Source organism: Haliotis rubra, unplaced genomic scaffold (genome assembly GCF_003918875.1).
Source record: "Haliotis rubra isolate DU_JTF1 unplaced genomic scaffold, ASM391887v1 Scf1727, whole genome shotgun sequence".
NCBI lineage: Eukaryota > Metazoa > Mollusca > Gastropoda > Lepetellida > Haliotidae > Haliotis > Haliotis rubra.
The window spans coordinates 32,331-52,483 of record NW_025765700.1 but is presented as its reverse complement, the minus strand read 5'-3'; the positions used below and the strand labels follow the sequence as shown (position 1 = coordinate 52,483).

At 42.9% G+C, this 20,153-nt stretch overlaps 1 protein-coding gene across 1 annotated transcript in view; it reads left to right on the top strand.

The window, feature by feature from the left end:
• Positions 1–19,539, top strand: part of LOC124272766 — a 34,401-nt gene extending 14,862 nt beyond the window's left edge. The window contains exons 7-14 of the mRNA XM_046707971.1: positions 8,859–8,934; positions 9,091–9,107; positions 9,691–9,718; positions 9,968–10,033; positions 10,805–10,864; positions 11,039–11,538; positions 12,544–15,357; positions 15,760–19,539. Coding sequence (XP_046563927.1) covers positions 8,859–8,934; positions 9,091–9,107; positions 9,691–9,718; positions 9,968–10,033; positions 10,805–10,864; positions 11,039–11,538; positions 12,544–15,357; positions 15,760–19,389 — 7,191 coding nt within the window. The 3' untranslated portion in view covers positions 19,390–19,539. The remainder of the gene's footprint in view (positions 1–8,858; positions 8,935–9,090; positions 9,108–9,690; positions 9,719–9,967; positions 10,034–10,804; positions 10,865–11,038; positions 11,539–12,543; positions 15,358–15,759) is intronic.
• The last annotated feature ends 614 nt before the right edge of the window (positions 19,540–20,153 follow it).

Sequence of the window (20,153 nt, the reverse complement as noted above, 5' to 3'; positions counted from 1 at the left end):
TACCCTCAGATTCGCGGACGGCAGGCATAGAGTCTGGAGACGACGTCGTGAACGGTATACCCAATGTTGTGTACAGGAAGTCGACAGATTTGGGGCGGAAATTGCATGGTGTGTGGTGCTTTCTGGGGGAACAAGCGTTCCCGACTGCTGGTGATCCGTGGAAACCTCACAGCTGCTGTATACCGCGACCAGGTGCTCACCCCTGAACTCGTTCCTTTCATGGAGGTTCATGGCCCAGGTCTACAGTTCCAGCATGATAATGCTCGGCCGCATACTGCGATGTTGACACGAAATTCCCTTCAAAACGCTGGAAAAAGCGTCATGGAATCAACGTCATGGACTGGCCATCGAGGTCCACGGACCTTAATCCAATAGAGCACGTTTGGGATGCACTTGGAAGAAGGCTTCGTGGTCTTAGGAACCAACCTCAGAATTTGCAGGAACTTGGCGCTACCTTGCAAGAGCAATGGCGCAGAATCCCCAACCACGTGTTCACAAGCATCAGGCAGTCGATGAAGAGAAGGTGTTTGGCAGTGATGAATGCGCGGGGCGGCCATACACGATATTGAGCTGAGAAATTTCGCATTTTTATTCTGGTGACTTGACATTCTGTATACCCATGTTTTGGAACGGCGGTGTAGCCTAATGGAACTGATTATGGCACTGTCAGTGTATCGAGTACATCACACAGATCTCAGCAATGAAATAATAACAATTTAACCATCTTACCATCTCTTGTACTTTTAAAGTGCCCTGAAGAAAGAATGTGAAGTTTCTTTTTTGACTCAGTATAGTATCTACTGAACTCAAAAACTAACTAGCTGACGTGAATGTATTTGGCCATAAAGCATGAGGAAAATGCTGCTAGCACATGCCTCACTGGGAGAGACGGTCATAATGCCACTATCTCTCTGGAACTCTTTACAGCGTACCACATAGTGTTACATAGTTTTTCAGACAATACTGAGGACAGTCTGGCACTTGTCGTGTGGTTATAGAGACTTTTGGTTCGAAGGTGTTGACAACTTGGAAGTAATTGTGTTGGACTTTTCTTGGGACACATTTTCCTTTGGCAGCAATCTAACGTGTCGTCTGTTCCGTCGGTATTGTCCTGAATGAGTCCTCTGCACAATGTAAGATCTTAGTCCTACCTATTTCACCAGAGTTCCTGTCTCAGCTCTCTCAGGAATCCATGCTTCATCTCCCCTTGTGAGAGCCGGTAGAGACCGTACAACATGTCGTCTTTTGAAGTTGAACTGTTCAGTCTGGCGTTTGTGCTGTTCATGATTAAGGAGTTTTGATGTATCTCGGGTCTTAACATTCAGGATCTATTGGACGTTTTGTGAGGAGTTTCTTTGACATCAGTTCAGCTGAACTATTGCCACGGCGTAATGGAGTGGCACGACGGCTAAGTAGTGCTGAGTATGGATCTTCAGATGACTTCAGGAGAGTCTTTTTGCTTCTAACTGCTTGCTCAGCTTATTTCGGATCACATGTGGAAATGAGCATACTCCTTGATGAATCTTGCAAATTCATCTGCAGCATATTGAGGTCCATTGTCTGAGACCATCACTTCCGGAATACCATGTCTGGCAAAACCACTCTTCAAACTGTTGGTCATAGCTTTTGACGTGGTAGATGAGAGTTTGGAGATCTCAATAACTGAACTTTTTTCCCCATACAGATTTACTAGTCTTTCACATAACCCACTGCAACAGCTTTCTCCTCCTGCAGACTTTGGTTTGTGTTTGACTCGTAAGAGTCGACACTTAAGTTCTTCATTTTTAATGCCCAAAAGCATTGCGACCCCGCACTAATGAGTACCTTAACTCACCAAATTCACGCTTGGCACACTTGTTTCTAATGTCAGTGTGAAATGTATCAAATTTCTCTTCGGGATCCTGATTTTACTTCCGAAAATGTATCGTTCAAAAGTTATATTTTTCCTTGGGTTACAGTACTCTGCAAACTTTGCCATTAATATCTTCCTTGAATCTCGGTCCTCTTCACGTGCAAATTAGAATGTGTTGTAAAAGAGTCTGTCCTCTTTACCAATGACACGTAAGAGCGTATTAGTCTGGATTTTAGCAGGTTTCTTGTCTAGGTCACTTACGAAAGCATACATATCGAATTCCTGTCTCCAAACTCAGCACTTTTGCGTGGAATACCCTCGCCCGCTTAGTGACATGCATTGGGTCAATGATTTATAAAGCGTAATGCGCGTGCCGATTGTTTCTGAGTTACTTTCCGGTTACTCAACCTACGTTTGAGGAATGTTCCAATCTCAGCAGACACTTCTGTAACCACGTTTCGTTACCATTGGCCTTTTGAGGTCTTCTAAATAAGACAAAAGGGTGACATTCTCGTGTTTACTTCCAAGTCAATCGAGTATTACCTCCCTTCCTAGCCTTGCTTCGACTGTTATACATAGCTACTACAACACACTTGATTGCCACTTTATGTGAAAATGACAATGAGGCAGGCTTGTTTCACTGTTGAAAGCAATGACAGCATTTTTTCAGGTACACTGCTGCATCCTTTCAAATGCCGTTTTCCAACTACAAATACTCAGTATTTCACCCAAACTGGTTGCAATGTAAAGAAGAAAAATAAATGTGCAATTTCACAAAATATAATGTTTAACAGAGTCGTATGTCATGAGATATTGTTTTTCTTCGTAGATTTACAAATATTTGTCATTTTACCTCCTGTAAGTCCATTGTAATGAAACTAAAGTAAAATATAATACAGTATTTAAGGTTTTCAATTATATAAAAATGTGTAAGAAATTCAAATATATCAATAAAATGCATGTGTCACTCAAGGTTAGTGTTTTATCAAAGAAAAAGATGGTAAGGGTAATTCTATAAAATCACTTAAGGGGAGATAACTCTGTAAATGTGGTTTTCAGAAAGAGACATGACTTGCTTTTTAGTATATATACATGTAGTTGGACATGTATTTAAAGTGTAATAAGTATCCAACATTTCTTCATCATACGAAACAGGTCATCAGGCCCGAAAAACATGCAAGCATGCACGCACACACGTGAAGTATCCTGAAGCAACGTGTGAAGGTACCACCTCGGTGTTTCCTAGACATGTAAATGCAGCCTGAAATGCAACAGAGGATTCAAGAAGTTGAAGTGGATGCACTTTCCCCTTTCGAACGAAAGCTGAAGTATAGTCACATCCAGTAAATGCATGAGATGACGGCAAGGAGTCAGATACCCCTTTCCGAATGACCTTGGCAATTGCATTAAAGTTTATGTATCTCCTTGTATTGTTGCTGCTGTGACCTGTGTCCATCCAAATCTTTATATGTGGTGATTCAAACGTACAAGGAATCAGTGGATATGTGTGCTTTCTTCAAATCTTGGCAGATATTGTAGATATGAAAAATGATTCTTGCCTCTTCATGTGTACATTAAAGATGTGGAACAACAGTCCTCACCACAATTCCCTTGTCAGCGGCAAACACATACGATGTATCTTCAAGAGATAAGTAGAGTGTTGTGGTGCCTAAAATGTGACGAAATGTGTGACTTCTCCGTTCATCAGCCAAAACTCACAAGAAGGATGACTTGAAACACGCAGATGTCAATGCATTTGTTAAGTTGGAAGGCCTGTTCTGACCTAGACCACTGACTACCGTGCCTTTTGCTTCATCCTAGATGTGCTCGATTGGATATAGATCAGGTGAACTTGACGGCCAGTCAAGAACGTTGATTCCTGAGTTCTGCAGGTTATTCCTGGTCAAGCTTCACGTTTTCTTCGCTCAATGTCCTGTATTGATGGACTTGCATAAGTGTCACATACAAATTATACTCGGGTTCAATATTTGCAGAGGATCTGTAGGATGAACTTGGCAATGTCTACATATCTTGAAGGAAGGTTAGTAAGAGACTGGATGAGGAACATTCCATCAATGACACACACATCAACGTTATCTGGGAACTGAATGTCTGTTACCTTTTCTTCCAAACATTTCATCAGTTTGGACTTGTCAGTCTTGTAGATTGAACCATCCATTTGCCCAAGTGAAAGTGGAAGAGGTGTAAGAGGGAACCTGAATACTTCAGCGAGATCATTTGACGAGCAGAGGCGGGGTATAAAAGTCGACCAAACAAATCTAGAGAATACTGAAGTTCTTTCAGTTTCTTGTCTTTAGTCTGAATGTTGGCCTTAAAAGCTTCAGCAGTGAAATTCTGAATCTTTCTTCTTGGGATTGGTTTTTCAAATCTAGCCTGGTCAGAAAAACAGCCATCTGAAGTTCCTTGTACCACATTTCACCTGTATGAATGCAGTTTACAAGATCATCCATCAGCAGTATGTTCTGCTAGTGGTTTTCCCGTTGTTATACAGTACAGATGTGTGTTTGGAAAGGGTTCAAGCAACTTTCAATTAGCAAGACTTTCAACATCTTCATGGTCCCGTTTGAGCCATGCTTGTTTGCATTCCTTTGTGACATCTTCCAGCTCCATGTACATCACACAGTATTGGGCTGTTTTGCCATGAGTTTCGTGTCTCATTCATGATGTGGTCGTAGGCTCTGAGAAAATTCAGTAATCTCCTCTGATTCCTCTACCAGGGTCCTTTCTTTGGCTTCTTCTGCAGAAGCTTGCAAAACACTGGATGTGGCAAGTTTGCTCTCATCAGCATCAATGTGAAATACAACTTTCTTCCCTTTACACAATAGGGTACTAATTTTCACTTTATTTTGAAACTGCTCAAGTAACTTACTTTCAAACTTTTCAATTCAGTAGCTACTTGTATCAATACCAGCTTCTATCAGCAGACATATGTACTTCTGGTATAATGTGGCAAGGTATTCTGGGTGCTGTTTGTGGATGACAGCAGATTCTATGTAAGTACATATCTCGTCAAATGCCTTTGCATGTTCCTGTCTGGGTAGCTTCTTAACAGGCTCAGTTTTAGCTTGGAATTGTCTATCAGCTTTGTTTAAATATGCCTTTATACATGAATGATGGAATTTGACTTTGATGGAATGATGGAATTTGAATAACCCATGGAGATCCGGGTTAGAATTTGCCTTCAGTAACCCATGCTTGTCGTAAGAGGCGACTAACGGGATCGGGTGGTCAGGCTCGTTGACTTGGTTGACTTGGTTGACTTTTCCATGGTTCTTTTTCTCAATTTCCTACAAAACACACAAGATCCTCCAAATATTCCTCAATGGTTGGTGTTCTTGACATTTTCAGGTCTGAGGTTTACACCACAAACCTCATCACTGCTATTTGGTATAGATACATCAGATTTTGAACTTGAGGTGAGATGTATGTTGCCACACACTGAGGTGTGTGATACTTTTAAAGAATGTCATTTACAGAGTTATCTCCCCTCAAGTGATTTTATAGAATTACCCTTACCATCTTTTTCGTTGATAAAACACTGACCTTGAGTGACACATGCATTCTATTGATTTGTATTGATTTGATTTGTAAGACTGGATTTTTTGGATTCGTGAGGCAATTTTACATCAGGATACATGTTCAAACCTTTTGGCTTCTCTCGGTACAAAAATCACCCCCGTGCTCTTCGACTACATGGGTCGAAGTTCATAATTGTAAATTCTTGTCATCACATCATACTGGAAACAGAATGAAAGTTAACGCGCCATTATCCTCGTTGAAGTAACAGCCCAACAGTTTTCGACAAAACTCTGCACTACAACATTTTTTACACCGAAGACACAAGACAGGTCGTTGAGTTGCCGTGCCAGCTGTTTTCGATCCTGAAAAGGAGGCCCTCTCTCTTCTTGTTTACAAGTGATGTTGAAAGTAACACATATACTGAGTCAAACTATTAAATTAAATCGTATGTTTCAAATGTTCAGTAGCGTGCATTGCCACCCGTGTGTTCACAACTGCCAAGCGACGCCTCCCAATGTACTGTCTATTGGGGAGTTGGCGCCATTGTTCCTGCAGAGCAGCACCAAGATCCTGCAAATTCTTGGTTCCTGAGAGTGCGCAGACGTCTACCAAGAGCATCCTAGATGTGCTCGATTGGATATAGATCAGGTGAACTTGACGGCCAGTCAAGAACGTTGATTCCCGAGTTCTGCAGGTTATTCCTGGTCAAGATGCATGTGTGGGGTGTGGGATTGCCATGTTGAAGTGCAGACCTGACCATGTGCTGCCATGAATGGAATAAGTTCGGGGGCTAGCACCTAGTCGTGGTAACCTGCAGCATTAAGGTTTCCACGGATACCCAGAAGTCGGGAACGAGCAATCCTACAGAAAGCACCCCAAACCATGACACTTCCACCCCCAAATCTGTCAACTTCCTGTACACAACACTGGGTATAACGTTCGCGGCGTAGCCTCCACACTCTCATCCTATCATCAGCGAATCAGAGGGTAACTCGATTCCAGTCACTCTGAGTCCATCGGAGGTGTCGTCGGGCCCACAGCAAACGCTTGAGTCGATGTAATGGCGTCAAAATGGTTCCGCGATATGGTCTTCAAACACGAAGGTGAAGAGCTCTCAGCCGGTTTCGGGTGGTTTGTGGCCACAATGGACCCCTAAAAAACTCATTTTTGGTTCCTGTATCCGTCCCAAAAACGGTCACGGAGATGACGTTACACGATTTGCCGTCCTCCGCCTGTGACGTCACACGTGATCGACCTGGCCTAGGGCGAACAGCAGTGGTGCCAGTTTGTTGCAGTCGAGTCTGTACAGACCCCCACCCCCTCCCATTGTCACCCTTGCAACGTCACGTTTACTGACGTTCCTGTTTCCACTATGCCGACGGCACATTTGAGAGGCGCGGCATAAGAACTGGCTGTTCTGAATAGCGCTTTAAAATGTTTTTCACTTTGTACATTTGTTGGAAACATTTGCGATCGAATGCACGTGGAATGATAAGAGCACGTGACCAGTGGTACGTGAAAAATTATTTTTAGCACTATTGTATATATGAATTATGAAGTTATTTATTTGATTCAGTATATTATAACATAATCATTATGAAATGGGAAGCATCCAGGATCATTGATTTGATGCAAATTGATGGACTCCCAATTTCGGAAATGACATTGACTGGCAAAATTACTGTTACTAGTCTTTACCTAAACTACCAGATGAATTTATTACTTCCATTGAGAGAATATTTTGAGATATATTTGTGATGATAAAATTGACAAAATCAAACGGAGCATTTTAATTAAAGATTATAAAGCAGGGGGTTTACGCATGATTGATATCAAAACCTTTGTCAATGCCATGAACTTATCCACACTCCTAGATATGTCAGAAAAGCAAATGGAAGTAATTCATGCAGTTTCCCATAAAAAGATATACTAAAATATGGCGCAAATTTTCAGAATATTATTGAATTTGAAAATCCTTTTTGGAGCCATGTCCTGAAGGCATGGAAATAATATTGTACTAGAAACACCATCGAAGATGATAACATAAATGGAATCTTATCTCAACCCATATGACTTGATCATAAGTTTAAAAACCCAAGCCATTTTATCAAGTTGAGTATTACCTTGACTCCTTCTTCCTGGGTCAATTTGTACAAACGATCGTATCGCTACAGAAATTGTAAACCAACGCTCTTGCACCTCAGCGAAGGGTGCCAGAAAGCAAAATACAAATGACCTTGACCTTTTCAATAATCAAGCTAATCTTAGTTCTAAGTGTGGCTTTTTGTGTACTTTGTATACAAGCCAACGCCCTTGGAACAACTTGCTCATGGTTGTTGAATTGTGTTTCAGATTCGTTTCCTGATGTGGTTCAGTTTCTACAGCTTGCCTTGATTGACAGGCTCTTTGATATTTTAGATGCCACGCTGGTTACTGATTTTTGAGGTGTCTTTAAACATTTAGGATGATTCCTACTCCTGGAACGTTTATTGACCTCACCTTTTGCATTTCTTTAGATGTATCTGCCATCTTGCCATGACACTTTTGTTAAGAAGATATGCTGCTGTACATCTGTATTTATAAGGTTAGCTTGTGAACCTACAACCGAAAATTACACAGTCAATCGTGATATCTTTATATGGCGTTTATATACATTCGCGCCATATATTTCTACAGAAGACACCAATATAAATAGATGTACAATTTTTTCTACCCGATTCGAAAAGCTGGCGAGATGCAGCGATCATGTCCGTTTATTCGTCCGTTTGTTTGTCGTCTAATGCCCATTTCCGGAGCAGAACTAAACCGTTGAATATTTCGTGTTTTAAACCTTCAAAACAGATCTTTTCAGTAGAAGACTGGTGGCTTTTGACTATTTCTGAATTTAATGCTTTCATGGCGAAACATTGGATTTGACTTAAAATAGATATAGTGCTCGTTTTCGGAGCAGAAATCCTTAACCTGTATATAATTCGGGATGAAAATTGCTGTTCAGATCAGTCTTGAGGTAAACGGGCGCCATTTGATATTTTGGGATTATTCTTTATGTTTTTTATGTTTTCATGCCGTAGATATTACATAAAATGATTGAAGTTCTCGTATTCAACAAAGCCCCCCAAACCTGTTGAATGTTTTAGGATTATATTTGCTATAATGCTGTCTAGTTGTGGACTTTAGATCATTGTGGCCAACGGAGTAACATCATTTTGGCCCTGAAGTGAATCCATCCACTGGCAGTGAGCCAAACCTCGGGTATCAGTCGCTGAAATGCACCAGATCGGTATGATGGTCAGCTGCAAACTCTTACTTTTGTATATGAATTTTGTTAAAAAAAATAAAAATAAAAGAATGTCTGTACACTGTATACTTTCTTTCTTCCATACAGGCACAAACCTCGTTGTGTACTACTTGGACTTAGACCTTGAAATGCCATTACAACTTCATCTTAATGAATCCTTTGAACTAGTTTACAGAACGAATACTTATATTCCAGTATGACGTTCTTCTGAAGAGGATCGAGCAGCTGGAACAAAAACAGGAAGGTAAGATACAGATCAATTATGATATATGTTGGCTTTAGTTAAATATTGATCTTTCAATATTCCATTGTGCTTGGAAATTCTTTAACAACTTACGTGATCATCAACTATTCTGTTGAGTAAATATTTACATTGTTTGTCATGTGATTTCTTTTACAGATATCCTACAAGAAAAGGTAAACAATTAACACAACTCATTCGTGTATTTGTCAAAAATATTGCTTCCTGGGTAGTGGTGTCAAAATAATATTTGCATAGTTTTCACCGTTTTTATGAAAACAGTTTTCTTGTTCTGTAGTGGAAGCATCAGCACCGACATATTCATACATTTCATTGTATACATGTTTGGTTTAATATGCTCCAGAACTCTCATAGGCAATGCGTTGTCAGCTTTCGCACAAATACCATGATCGTCCTGTGTTGTAGATGAATAATGGAACAAGAATTAGCTCTGAAACGTCGTAAAAAGAATAAAAAGAAGTTTTTACCCATAAAACGTGTCATGTATTCACGTCTAAATGCCTTGCAAGAACGACGTTCAATTTTGAACTGGACCAACGGTTTTTACGACAACCTTGTTTCATCACGATCATACATCACAAGCAACAAAATCCACAATTTGGAAATGGAAAGTGGTTTGAGGCGTTTATTGGGAATTGAAATGGAAATTGGAACTGTCACCGTTATTTACCCAATATTTACATCGTATTTGACATATATGAAAACTGTTACTTACATATCTTGAATTTCTCTTTTCAGGAAAAGTTGCACCAGGATCACTTGACCGGTGGGTTCACATGTTTTTAATACTGGCACCCAAAACATATAGATAGTGTTTACATGATTTACAGAGCAACCTTCTCGACGGGATCACGCGGGAACTATGACATGGACATCAAAACTTCCCAATTGCAAACTATTATGCACATGATATCACTTATGTATAACTATGTATTGAATAATTGTCACCACAAATCAAATACCTGACTATAACAATCAAATACCTGACTATACATTTACATATGTTTGCTTTCAGATGTACGACTGTCCCTTTTGATGAGGCCAAGATCATCCTCAATCTCACAGTCTGATTCTGGATTCTGTAAGTGATCTGAAGATTCAAATGAACGCCAATAAAACAACAGACCACATTTGACCTCGTGGGAAAATATAACACTCCATCTATATGAAGTTCGACCAAACTATCGAGCTTAATCTTTCCTACAGGGACAACGTTTGCTCATTGACTTCAAACTAAGCTCCTCAATTAATGAAAATTGTTTTGTCAAACAATAGCTTAACAATAGTTTTAATTTATTATTGGAAACAATATGAACAAAAGTCATATTATAGTATGGGTATGTTTCTCCGCAAGCCCTCCGAGGTCCACGAATAAAAGCGATGTCAGCTGGTTACATGTGTGGATAAATATGCCCCTATAAATGGTCAGGTAGGTGCCACTCTCGGAGTCTCTAAACAAACATGGCGTCATATCACCCTCACACAATGTCCACGTACAGAAACTCTCTCCAACAACAAAATGTAGTCAGAATGCAATGGCCTCTCATGATTATCAGCCTTCATATTTATCTTGGACATGATCGATCAACAATAAAGTTATTGTAAATAATGTGAAACAATTACGTTTAAAATTATGTCTAAGCTATTGTGTTTTCACTGCAGGTTAAAAACGAAATTTAGACGGAAAAATATTACTTGTGGACACTGTCGAACTGACTGATCACTGACAGATGTATAAATGCAATGTTATCAGTTGATTGTGTTTATGCATGATAAGAGCCTGTACATAAGTGGTTGGGTCGTTAAGTCTGTCCTCTGACTAATCTTTAAACATTTTTTCTTTTTCTTGAAGCAACATCTACTTCAACGGGAGACCGAAGCGAAAAGGCAGATGTTAGAATAGAAGACAAACGTGAGTTGAGACTGAATTTATAACTGAAAGAAACCGCCCCTTGGAAATACAAGAGGCAATACTCACAAGATGTTATACATCTTTCCCTCCCTCCATACATGCATAACGTTAACGTTTGCAGTAAGGCGCTACTGAAGTATGTTTTTATATAACACAGTATTATTGTCATTCCAGACCTTTGTTATAAGAATGAAGCTGATACACGGCCACAGCTGCCAAACACAGAAAAAGATGGAGGCGACCTTGAATTGATTAAGACCAACCGAGAAGCTACTCTACACGAGGCTTGTCAGGGGGGCAGGCTGGATGCCGTGACACATATTGTGACTAGGGGCCTGGCTGATATCAACTGTCGAGGCAGGCTGGGGAGAACCCCACTCATGGTGGCTGCAAGGGGAGGGTACTTGTCAATAGTTAACTTCTTGATCAGACACGACTGTGAAATTAGTGAGGTTGATGATTATAATGACACCGTCCTTCATGTTGCCTGTATGAGTAGAAATGTAGATGTGGTGAAACGTATTCTATCACAAAATACAGTTAACATGGAAAAGAAGGGACGATATGCCTGGACACCCGTGATGAGAGCAGCAAACAAGGGTCACAGAGAACTGTTCGACCTCCTAGTGAGTAAAGGGTGTGATCTGTCAGTTGTGGATGGGAATAGGAACAACATTCTTCACGTAGCATGTCTTGGTGGCAATGTCGACATCTGCAAGTACCTCCTCTCAAACGACATAGTTGGAATAAAGAGAAGAGGACAATACAAGAGGACACCCGTGATGGTAGCATCCAAACATGGTCACAGAGAACTGTTCGACTTCCTTGTGAGTAAAGGGTGTGATCTGTCAGTTGTGGATGGGAACAGGGACAACATTCTTCATGTGGCATGTCTTGGTGGCAATGTCGACATCTGCAAGTACCTCCTCTCAAACGACATAGTTGGAATAGAGAGTAGAGGACAATACAACAGGACACCCGTGATGATAGCAGCAAGCAAGGGTCACAGAGACCTGTTCGACTTCCTTGTGAATAAAGGGTGTGATCTGTCAGTTGTGGATGGGGATGGGAACAACATTGTTCACGTGGCATGTCTTGGTGGCAATGTCGACATCTGCAAGTACCTCCTCTCAAACGACATAGTTGGAATAGAGAGTAGAGGACAATACAACAGGACACCCGTGATGATAGCAGCAAGCAAGGGTCACAGAGAACTGTTCGACTTCCTTGTGAGTAAAGGGTGTGATCTGTCAGTTGTGGATGGGAACAGGGACAACATTCTTCATATGGCATGTCTTGGTGGCAATGTCGACATCTGCAAGTACCTCCTCTCAAACGACATAGTTGGAATAGAGAGTAGAGGACAATACAACAGGACACCCGTGATGAAAGCAGCAAGCGAGGGTCACAGAGAACTGTTCGACTTCCTTGTGAGTAAAGGGTGTGATCTGTCAGTTGTGGATGGGAACAGGGACAACATTCTTCATATGGCATGTCTTGGTGGCAATGTCGACATCTGCAAGTACCTCCTCTCAAACGACATAGCTGGAATAGAGAGAAGAGGACAATACAACTGGACGGCCGTGATGGTAGCAGCAAGCAAGGGTCACAGAGAACTGTTCGACTTCCTTTTGAATAAAGGGTGTGATCTGTCAGTTGTTGATGGGGATGGGGACAACATTCTTCACGTGGCATGTCTTGGTGGCAATGTCGACATCTGCAAGTACCTCCTCTCAAACGACATAGTTGGAATAGAGAGTAGAGGACAATACAACATGACACCCGTGATGATAGCAGCAAGCAAGGGTCACAGAGAACTGTTCGACTTCCTTGTGAGTAAAGGGTGTGATCTGTCAGTTGTGGATGGGAATAGGAACAACATTCTTCACGTAGCATGTCTTGGTGGCAATGTCGACTTCTGCAAGTACCTCCTCTCAAACGACATAGTTGGAATAAAGAGAAGAGGACAATACAACATGACACCCGTGATGAAAGCAGCAAGCAAGGGTCACAGAGAACTGTTCGACTTCCTTGTGAGTAAAGGGTGTGATCTGTCAGTTGTGGATGGGAACAGGGACAACATTCTTCATGTGGCATGTCTTGGTGGCAATGTCGACATCTGCAAGTACCTCCTCTCAAACGACATAGTTGGAATAGAGAGTAGAGGACAATACAACATGACACCCGTGATGGTAGCAGCAAACACGGGTCACAGAGAACTGTTCGACTTCCTTGTGAGTAAAGGCTGTGATCTGTCAGTTGTGGATGGGAACAGGGACAACATTCTTCATATGGCATGTCTTGGTGGCAATGTCGACATCTGCAAGTACCTCCTCTCAAACGACATAGTTGGAATAGAGAGTAGAGGACAATACAACAGGACACCCGTGATGAAAGCAGCAAGCGAGGGTCACAGAGAACTGTTCGACTTCCTTGTGAGTAAAGGGTGTGATCTGTCAGTTGTGGATGGGAACAGGGACAACATTCTTCATATGGCATGTCTTGGTGGCAATGTCGACATCTGCAAGTACCTCCTCTCAAAAAACATAGTTGGAATAGAGAGTAGAGGACAATACAACAGGACAACCGTGATGATAGCAGCAAGCATGGGTCACAGAGACCTGTTCGACTTCCTTGTGAATAAAGGGTGTGATCTGTCAGTTGTGGATGGGGATGGGAACAACATTGTTCACGTGGCATGTCTTGGTGGTAATGTCGACATCTGCAAGTACCTCCTCTCAAACGACATAGTTGGAATAGAGAGTAGAGGACAATACAAGAGGACACCCGTGATGAAAGCAGCAAGCAAGGGTCACAGAGAACTGTTCGACTTCCTTTTGAATAAAGGGTGTGATCTGTCAGTTGTGGATGGGGATGGGAACAACATTCTTCACGTGGCATGTCTTGGTGGCAATGTCGACATCTGCAAGTACCTCCTCTCAAACGACATAGTTGGAATAGAGAGTAGAGGACAATACAACTGGACACCCGTGATGCTAGCAGCAAACAAGGGTCACAGAGAACTGTTTGACTTCCTTGTGAGTAAAGGGTGTGATCTGTCAGTTGTGGATGGGAACAGGGACAACATTCTTCACCTGGCATGTCTTGGTGGCAATGTCGACATCTGCAAGTACCTCCTCTCAAACGACATAGTTGGAATAGAGAGTAGAGGACAATACAACTGGACACCCGGGATGCTAGCAGCAAACAAGGGTCACAGAGACCTGCTTGACTTCCTTGTGAGTAAAGGGTGTGATCTGTCAGTTGTGGATGTGAACAGGGACAACATTCTTCACCTGGCATGTGTTGGTGGCAATGTCGACATCTGCAAGTACCTCCTCTCAAACGACATAGTTGGAATAGAGAGTAGAGGACAATACAACTGGACACCCGTGATGCTAGCAGCAAACAAGGGTCACAGAGAACTGTTTGACTTCCTTGTGAGTAAAGGGTGTGATCTGTCAGTTGTGGATGGGAACAGGGACAACATTCTTCACCTGGCATGTCTTGGTGGCAATGTCGACATCTGCAAGTACCTCCTCTCAAACGACATAGTTGGAATAGAGAGTAGAGGACAATACAACTGGACACCCGGGATGCTAGCAGCAAACCAGGGTCACAGAGACCTGCTTGACTTCCTTGTGAGTAAAGGGTGTGATCTGTCAGTTGTGGATGTGAACAGGGACAACATTCTTCACCTGGCATGTGTTGGTGGCAATGTCGACATCTGCAAGTACCTCCTCTCAAACGACATACTAGGAATAGAGAGTAGAGGACAATACAACAGGACACCCGTGATGAAAGCAGCAAGCAATGGTCACAGAGAACTGTTTGACTTCCTTGTGAGTAAAGGGTGTGATCTGTCAGTTGTGGATGTGAACAGGGACAGCATTCTTCACCTGGCATGTCTTGGTGGCAATGTCGACATCTGCAAGTACCTCCTCTCAAACGACATACTAGGAATAGAGAGTAGAGGACAATACAACAGGACACCCGTGATGAAAGCAGCAAACAAGGGTCACAGAGAACTGTTCGACTTCCTTGTGAGTAAAGGGTGTGATCTGTCAGTTGTGGATGGGAACAGGAACAACATTCTTCACGTGGCATGTGTTGGTGGCAATGTCGACATCTGCAAGTACCTCCTCTCTAAAGACATAGCTGGAATAGAGAGTAGAGGACAATACAACATGACACCCGTGATGATAGCAGCAAGCATGGGTCACAGAGAACTGTTTGACTTCCTTGTGAGTAAAGGGTGTGATCTGTCAGTTGTGGATGTGAACAGGAACAACATTCTTCACCGGGCATGTCTTGGTGGCAATGTCGACATCTGCAAGTACCTCCTCTCAAACGACATAGTCGGAATAGAGAGTAGAGGACAATACAACAGGACGCCCTTGATGGTAGCAGCAAGCAATGGTCACAGAGAACTGTTCGACTTCCTTGTGAGTAAAGGGTGTCATCTGTCTGTTGTGGATGGGGATGGGGACAACATTCTTCACGTGGCATGTCTTGGTGGCAATGTCGACATCTGCAAGTACCTCCTCTCAAACGACATAGTTGGAATAGAGAGTAGAGGAGAATACAACAGGACGCCCGTGATGGTAGCAGCAAGCAATGGTCACAGAGAACTGTTTGACTTCCTTGTGAGTAAAGGGTGTGATCTGTCAGTTGTGGATGGGGATGGGGACAACATTCTTCACGTGGCATGTCTTGGTGGCAATGTCGACATCTGCAAGTACCTCCTCTCAAACGACATAGTTCGAATAGAGAGTAGAGGACAATACAACTGGACGCCCGTGATGGTAGCAGCAAACCAGGGTCACAGAGAAATGTTCGACTTCCTTGTGAGTAAAGGGTGTGATCTGTCAGTTGTGGACGGGAACAGGAGCAACATTCTTCACGTGGCATGTTTTGGTGGCAATGTCGACATCTGCAAGTACCTCCTCTCAAAAGATATAGTTGGAATAGAGAGTAGAGGACAATACAACAGGACGCCCTTGATGATAGCTGCAAGCAAGGGTCACAGAGAAATGTTCGACTTCCTTGTTAGTAAAGGGTGTGATTTGTCAGTTGTGGACGGGAACAGGAACAACATTCTTCACGTGGCATGTGTTGGTGGCAATGTCGACATCTGCAAGTACCTCCTCTCAAAAGATATAGTTGGAATAGAGAGTAGAGGACAATACAACATGACACCCGTGATGATGGCAGCAAACAATGGTCACAGAGAACTGTTTGACTTCCTTGTTAGTAAAGGGTGTGATTTGTCAGTTGTGGACGGGAACAGGAACAACATTCTTCACGTGGCATGTGTTGGTGGCAATGTCGACATCTGCAAGTACCTCCTCTCAAAAGATATAGTTGGAATAGAGAGTAGAGGACAATACAACATGACACCCGTGATGATGGCAGCAAACAATGGTCACAGAGAACTGTTTGACTTCCTTGTGAGTAAAGGGTGTGATCTGTCAGTTGTGGATGGGGATGGGGACACCATTCTTTACGTGGCATGTGTTGGTGGCAATGTCGACATCTGCAAGTACCTCCTCTCAAACGACATAGTTGGAATAGAGAGTAGAGGAGAATACAACAGGACGCCCGTGATGGTAGCAGCAAGCAATGGTCACAGAGAACTGTTCGACTTCCTTGTGAGTAAAGGGTGTGATCTGTCTGTTGTGGATGGGGATGGGGACAACATTCTTCACGTGGCATGTCTTGGTGGCAATGTCGACATCTGCAAGTACCTCCTCTCAAACGACATAGTTGGAATAGAGAGTAGAGGACAATACAACTGGACGCCCGTGATGGTAGCAGCAAGCAATGGTCACAGAGAACTGTTTGACTTCCTTGTGAGTAAAGGGTGTGATCTGTCAGTTGTGGATGGGGATGGGGACAACATTGTTCACGTGGCATGTTTTGGTGGTAATGTCGACATCTGCAAGTACCTCCTCTCAAACGACATAGCTGGAATAGAGAGTAGAGGACAATACAACAGGACGCCCTTGATGATAGCTGCAAACAAGGGTCACAGAGAAATGTTCGACTTGCTTGTGAGTAAAGGGTGTGATCTGTCAGTTGTGGACGGGAACAGGAGCAACATTCTTCACGTGGCATGTGTTGGTGGCAATGTCGACATCTGCAAGTACCTCCTCTCAAACGACATAGCTGGAATAGAGAGTAGAGGACAATACAACAGGACGCCCTTGATGATAGCTGCAAACAAGGGTCACAGAGAAATGTTCGACTTCCTTGTGAGTAAAGGGTGTGATCTGTCAGTTGTGGACGGGAACAGGAGCAACATTCTTCACGTGGCATGTCTTGGTGGCAATGTCGACATCTGCAGGTACCTCCTCTCAAACGACATAGTCGGAATAGAGAGTAGAGGACAATACAACAGGACGCCCTTGATGGTAGCAGCAAGCAATGGTCACAGAGAACTGTTCGACTTCCTTGTGAGTAAAGGGTGTCATCTGTCTGTTGTGGATGGGGATGGGGACAACATTCTTCACGTGGCATGTCTTGGTGGCAATGTCGACATCTGCAAGTACCTCCTCTCAAACGACATAGTTGGAATAGAGAGTAGAGGAGAATACAACAGGACGCCCGTGATGGTAGCAGCAAGCAATGGTCACAGAGAACTGTTTGACTTCCTTGTGAGTAAAGGGTGTGATCTGTCAGTTGTGGATGGGGATGGGGACAACATTCTTCACGTGGCATGTCTTGGTGGCAATGTCGACATCTGCAAGTACCTCCTCTCAAACGACATAGTTCGAATAGAGAGTAGAGGACAATACAACTGGACGCCCGTGATGGTAGCAGCAAACCAGGGTCACAGAGAACTGTTCGACTTCCTTGTGAGTAAAGGGTGTGATCTGTCTGTTGTGGATGGGGATGGGGACAACATTCTTCACCGGGCATGTCTTGGTGGCAATGTCGACATCTGCAAGTACCTCCTCTCAAACGACATAGTTCGAATAGAGAGTAGAGGACAATACAACTGGACGCCCGTGATGGTAGCAGCAAACCAGGGTCACAGAGAAATGTTCGACTTCCTTGTGAGTAAAGGGTGTGATCTGTCAGTTGTGGACGGGAACAGGAGCAACATTCTTCACGTGGCATGTTTTGGTGGCAATGTCGACATCTGCAAGTACCTCCTCTCAAAAGATATAGTTGGAATAGAGAGTAGAGGACAATACAACAGGACGCCCTTGATGATAGCTGCAAGCAAGGGTCACAGAGAAATGTTCGACTTCCTTGTTAGTAAAGGGTGTGATTTGTCAGTTGTGGACGGGAACAGGAACAACATTCTTCACGTGGCATGTGTTGGTGGCAATGTCGACATCTGCAAGTACCTCCTCTCAAAAGATATAGTTGGAATAGAGAGTAGAGGACAATACAACATGACACCCGTGATGATGGCAGCAAACAATGGTCACAGAGAACTGTTTGACTTCCTTGTTAGTAAAGGGTGTGATTTGTCAGTTGTGGACGGGAACAGGAACAACATTCTTCACGTGGCATGTGTTGGTGGCAATGTCGACATCTGCAAGTACCTCCTCTCAAAAGATATAGTTGGAATAGAGAGTAGAGGACAATACAACATGACACCCGTGATGATGGCAGCAAACAATGGTCACAGAGAACTGTTTGACTTCCTTGTGAGTAAAGGGTGTGATCTGTCTGTTGTGGATGGGGATGGGGACAACATTCTTCACGTGGCATGTGTTGGTGGCAATGTCGACATCTTCAGGTACCTCCTCTCAAACGACATAGTTAGAATAGAGAGTAGAGGACAATACAACTGGACGCCCGTGATGGTAGCAGCAAGCAAGGGTCACAGAGAACTGTTCGACTTCCTTGTGAGTAAAGGGTGTGATCTGTCAGTTGTGGATGGGGATGGGGACACCATTCTTTACGTGGCATGTGTTGGTGGCAATGTCGACATCTGCAAGTACCTCCTCTCAAACGACATAGTTGGAATAGAGAGTAGAGGACAATACAACTGGACGCCCGTGATGGTAGCAGCAAGCAAGGGTCACAGAGAACTGTTCGACTTCCTTGTGAGTAAAGGGTGTGATCTGTCAGTTGTGGATGGGAACAGGGACAACTTTGTTCACGTGGCATGTTTTGGTGGTAATGTCGACATCTGCAAGTACCTCCTCTCAAACGACATAGTTGGAATAGAAAGTAGAGGACAATACAACTGGACGCCCGTGATGGTGGCAGCAAGCAATGGTCACAGAGAACTGTTTGACTTCCTTGTGAGTAAAGGGTGTGATCTGTCAGTTGTGGATGGGGATGGGAACAACATTCTTCACGTGGCATGTTTTGGTGGTAATGTCGACATCTGCAAGTACCTCCTCTCAAACGACATAGTTGGAATAGAGAGTAGAGGACAATACAACAGGACACCCTTGATGATAGCAGCAAACAAGGGTCACAGAGAACTGTTTGACTTCCTTGTGAGTAAAGGGTGTGATCTGTCAGTTGTGGTTGGGGATGGGACACCATTCTTCATATGACATTTCTTGGTGGCAATGTCGACATCCTCAAGTACTTTGTCACAAAAGGTATGGCTGATGAGATGATGAAAAGAACAAGCGTTGTCACACTCCCTTGCAAGTTGCAGAATCACGTGGCCACGATGATGTTGTTAGTATTCTTACGTCAATATAGAAGGGACCCCGAGAGATGATGCGTAACCTTTTCAGCAGAAAGAACACAATGAGGACGCGTGTTACTATTGGAACGGTCACTTCGTTGCATGCCATATGTATAACTGAAGATTTGGACAAGAAACAAATACTTCGAGATGTGTTTTGAATGCATTGAGCACAAATGTTGTCATTGGGGTGATGATATTTTTCAAAGTGGTACCCAAACGTGTTGACACTGAAACCCCAACATTAACCAGCATGATGTCAAGAACGTCCAGTAGAAATGTGTATAAGTGCACATGCGAGTTACTAGAATATTAAAATAATTTCCGTACAGTTTAATATATCTGTCTAAACTTTCAACCCTGTATTTCATAGATATATACATGAATTAGAGTAACAGGAAATTTCAGATCAGATGTCACCGTCTTTGTTCACAAATTTATCAGCTTTAAATATCCAGTTTGCCTTTTCACTTGAAGAGATTGTGTGACAACAATATTTTAGGTCACATTGTGTTAGTATAGTTTGAACAAATCTAATTTGGGCCCTTTATGAGCGGCACTTGATTTACTATTTCAAAAGAGATAAGATTTAAACGTATTGGGTAGGCTTTTCTCCAAATGTTA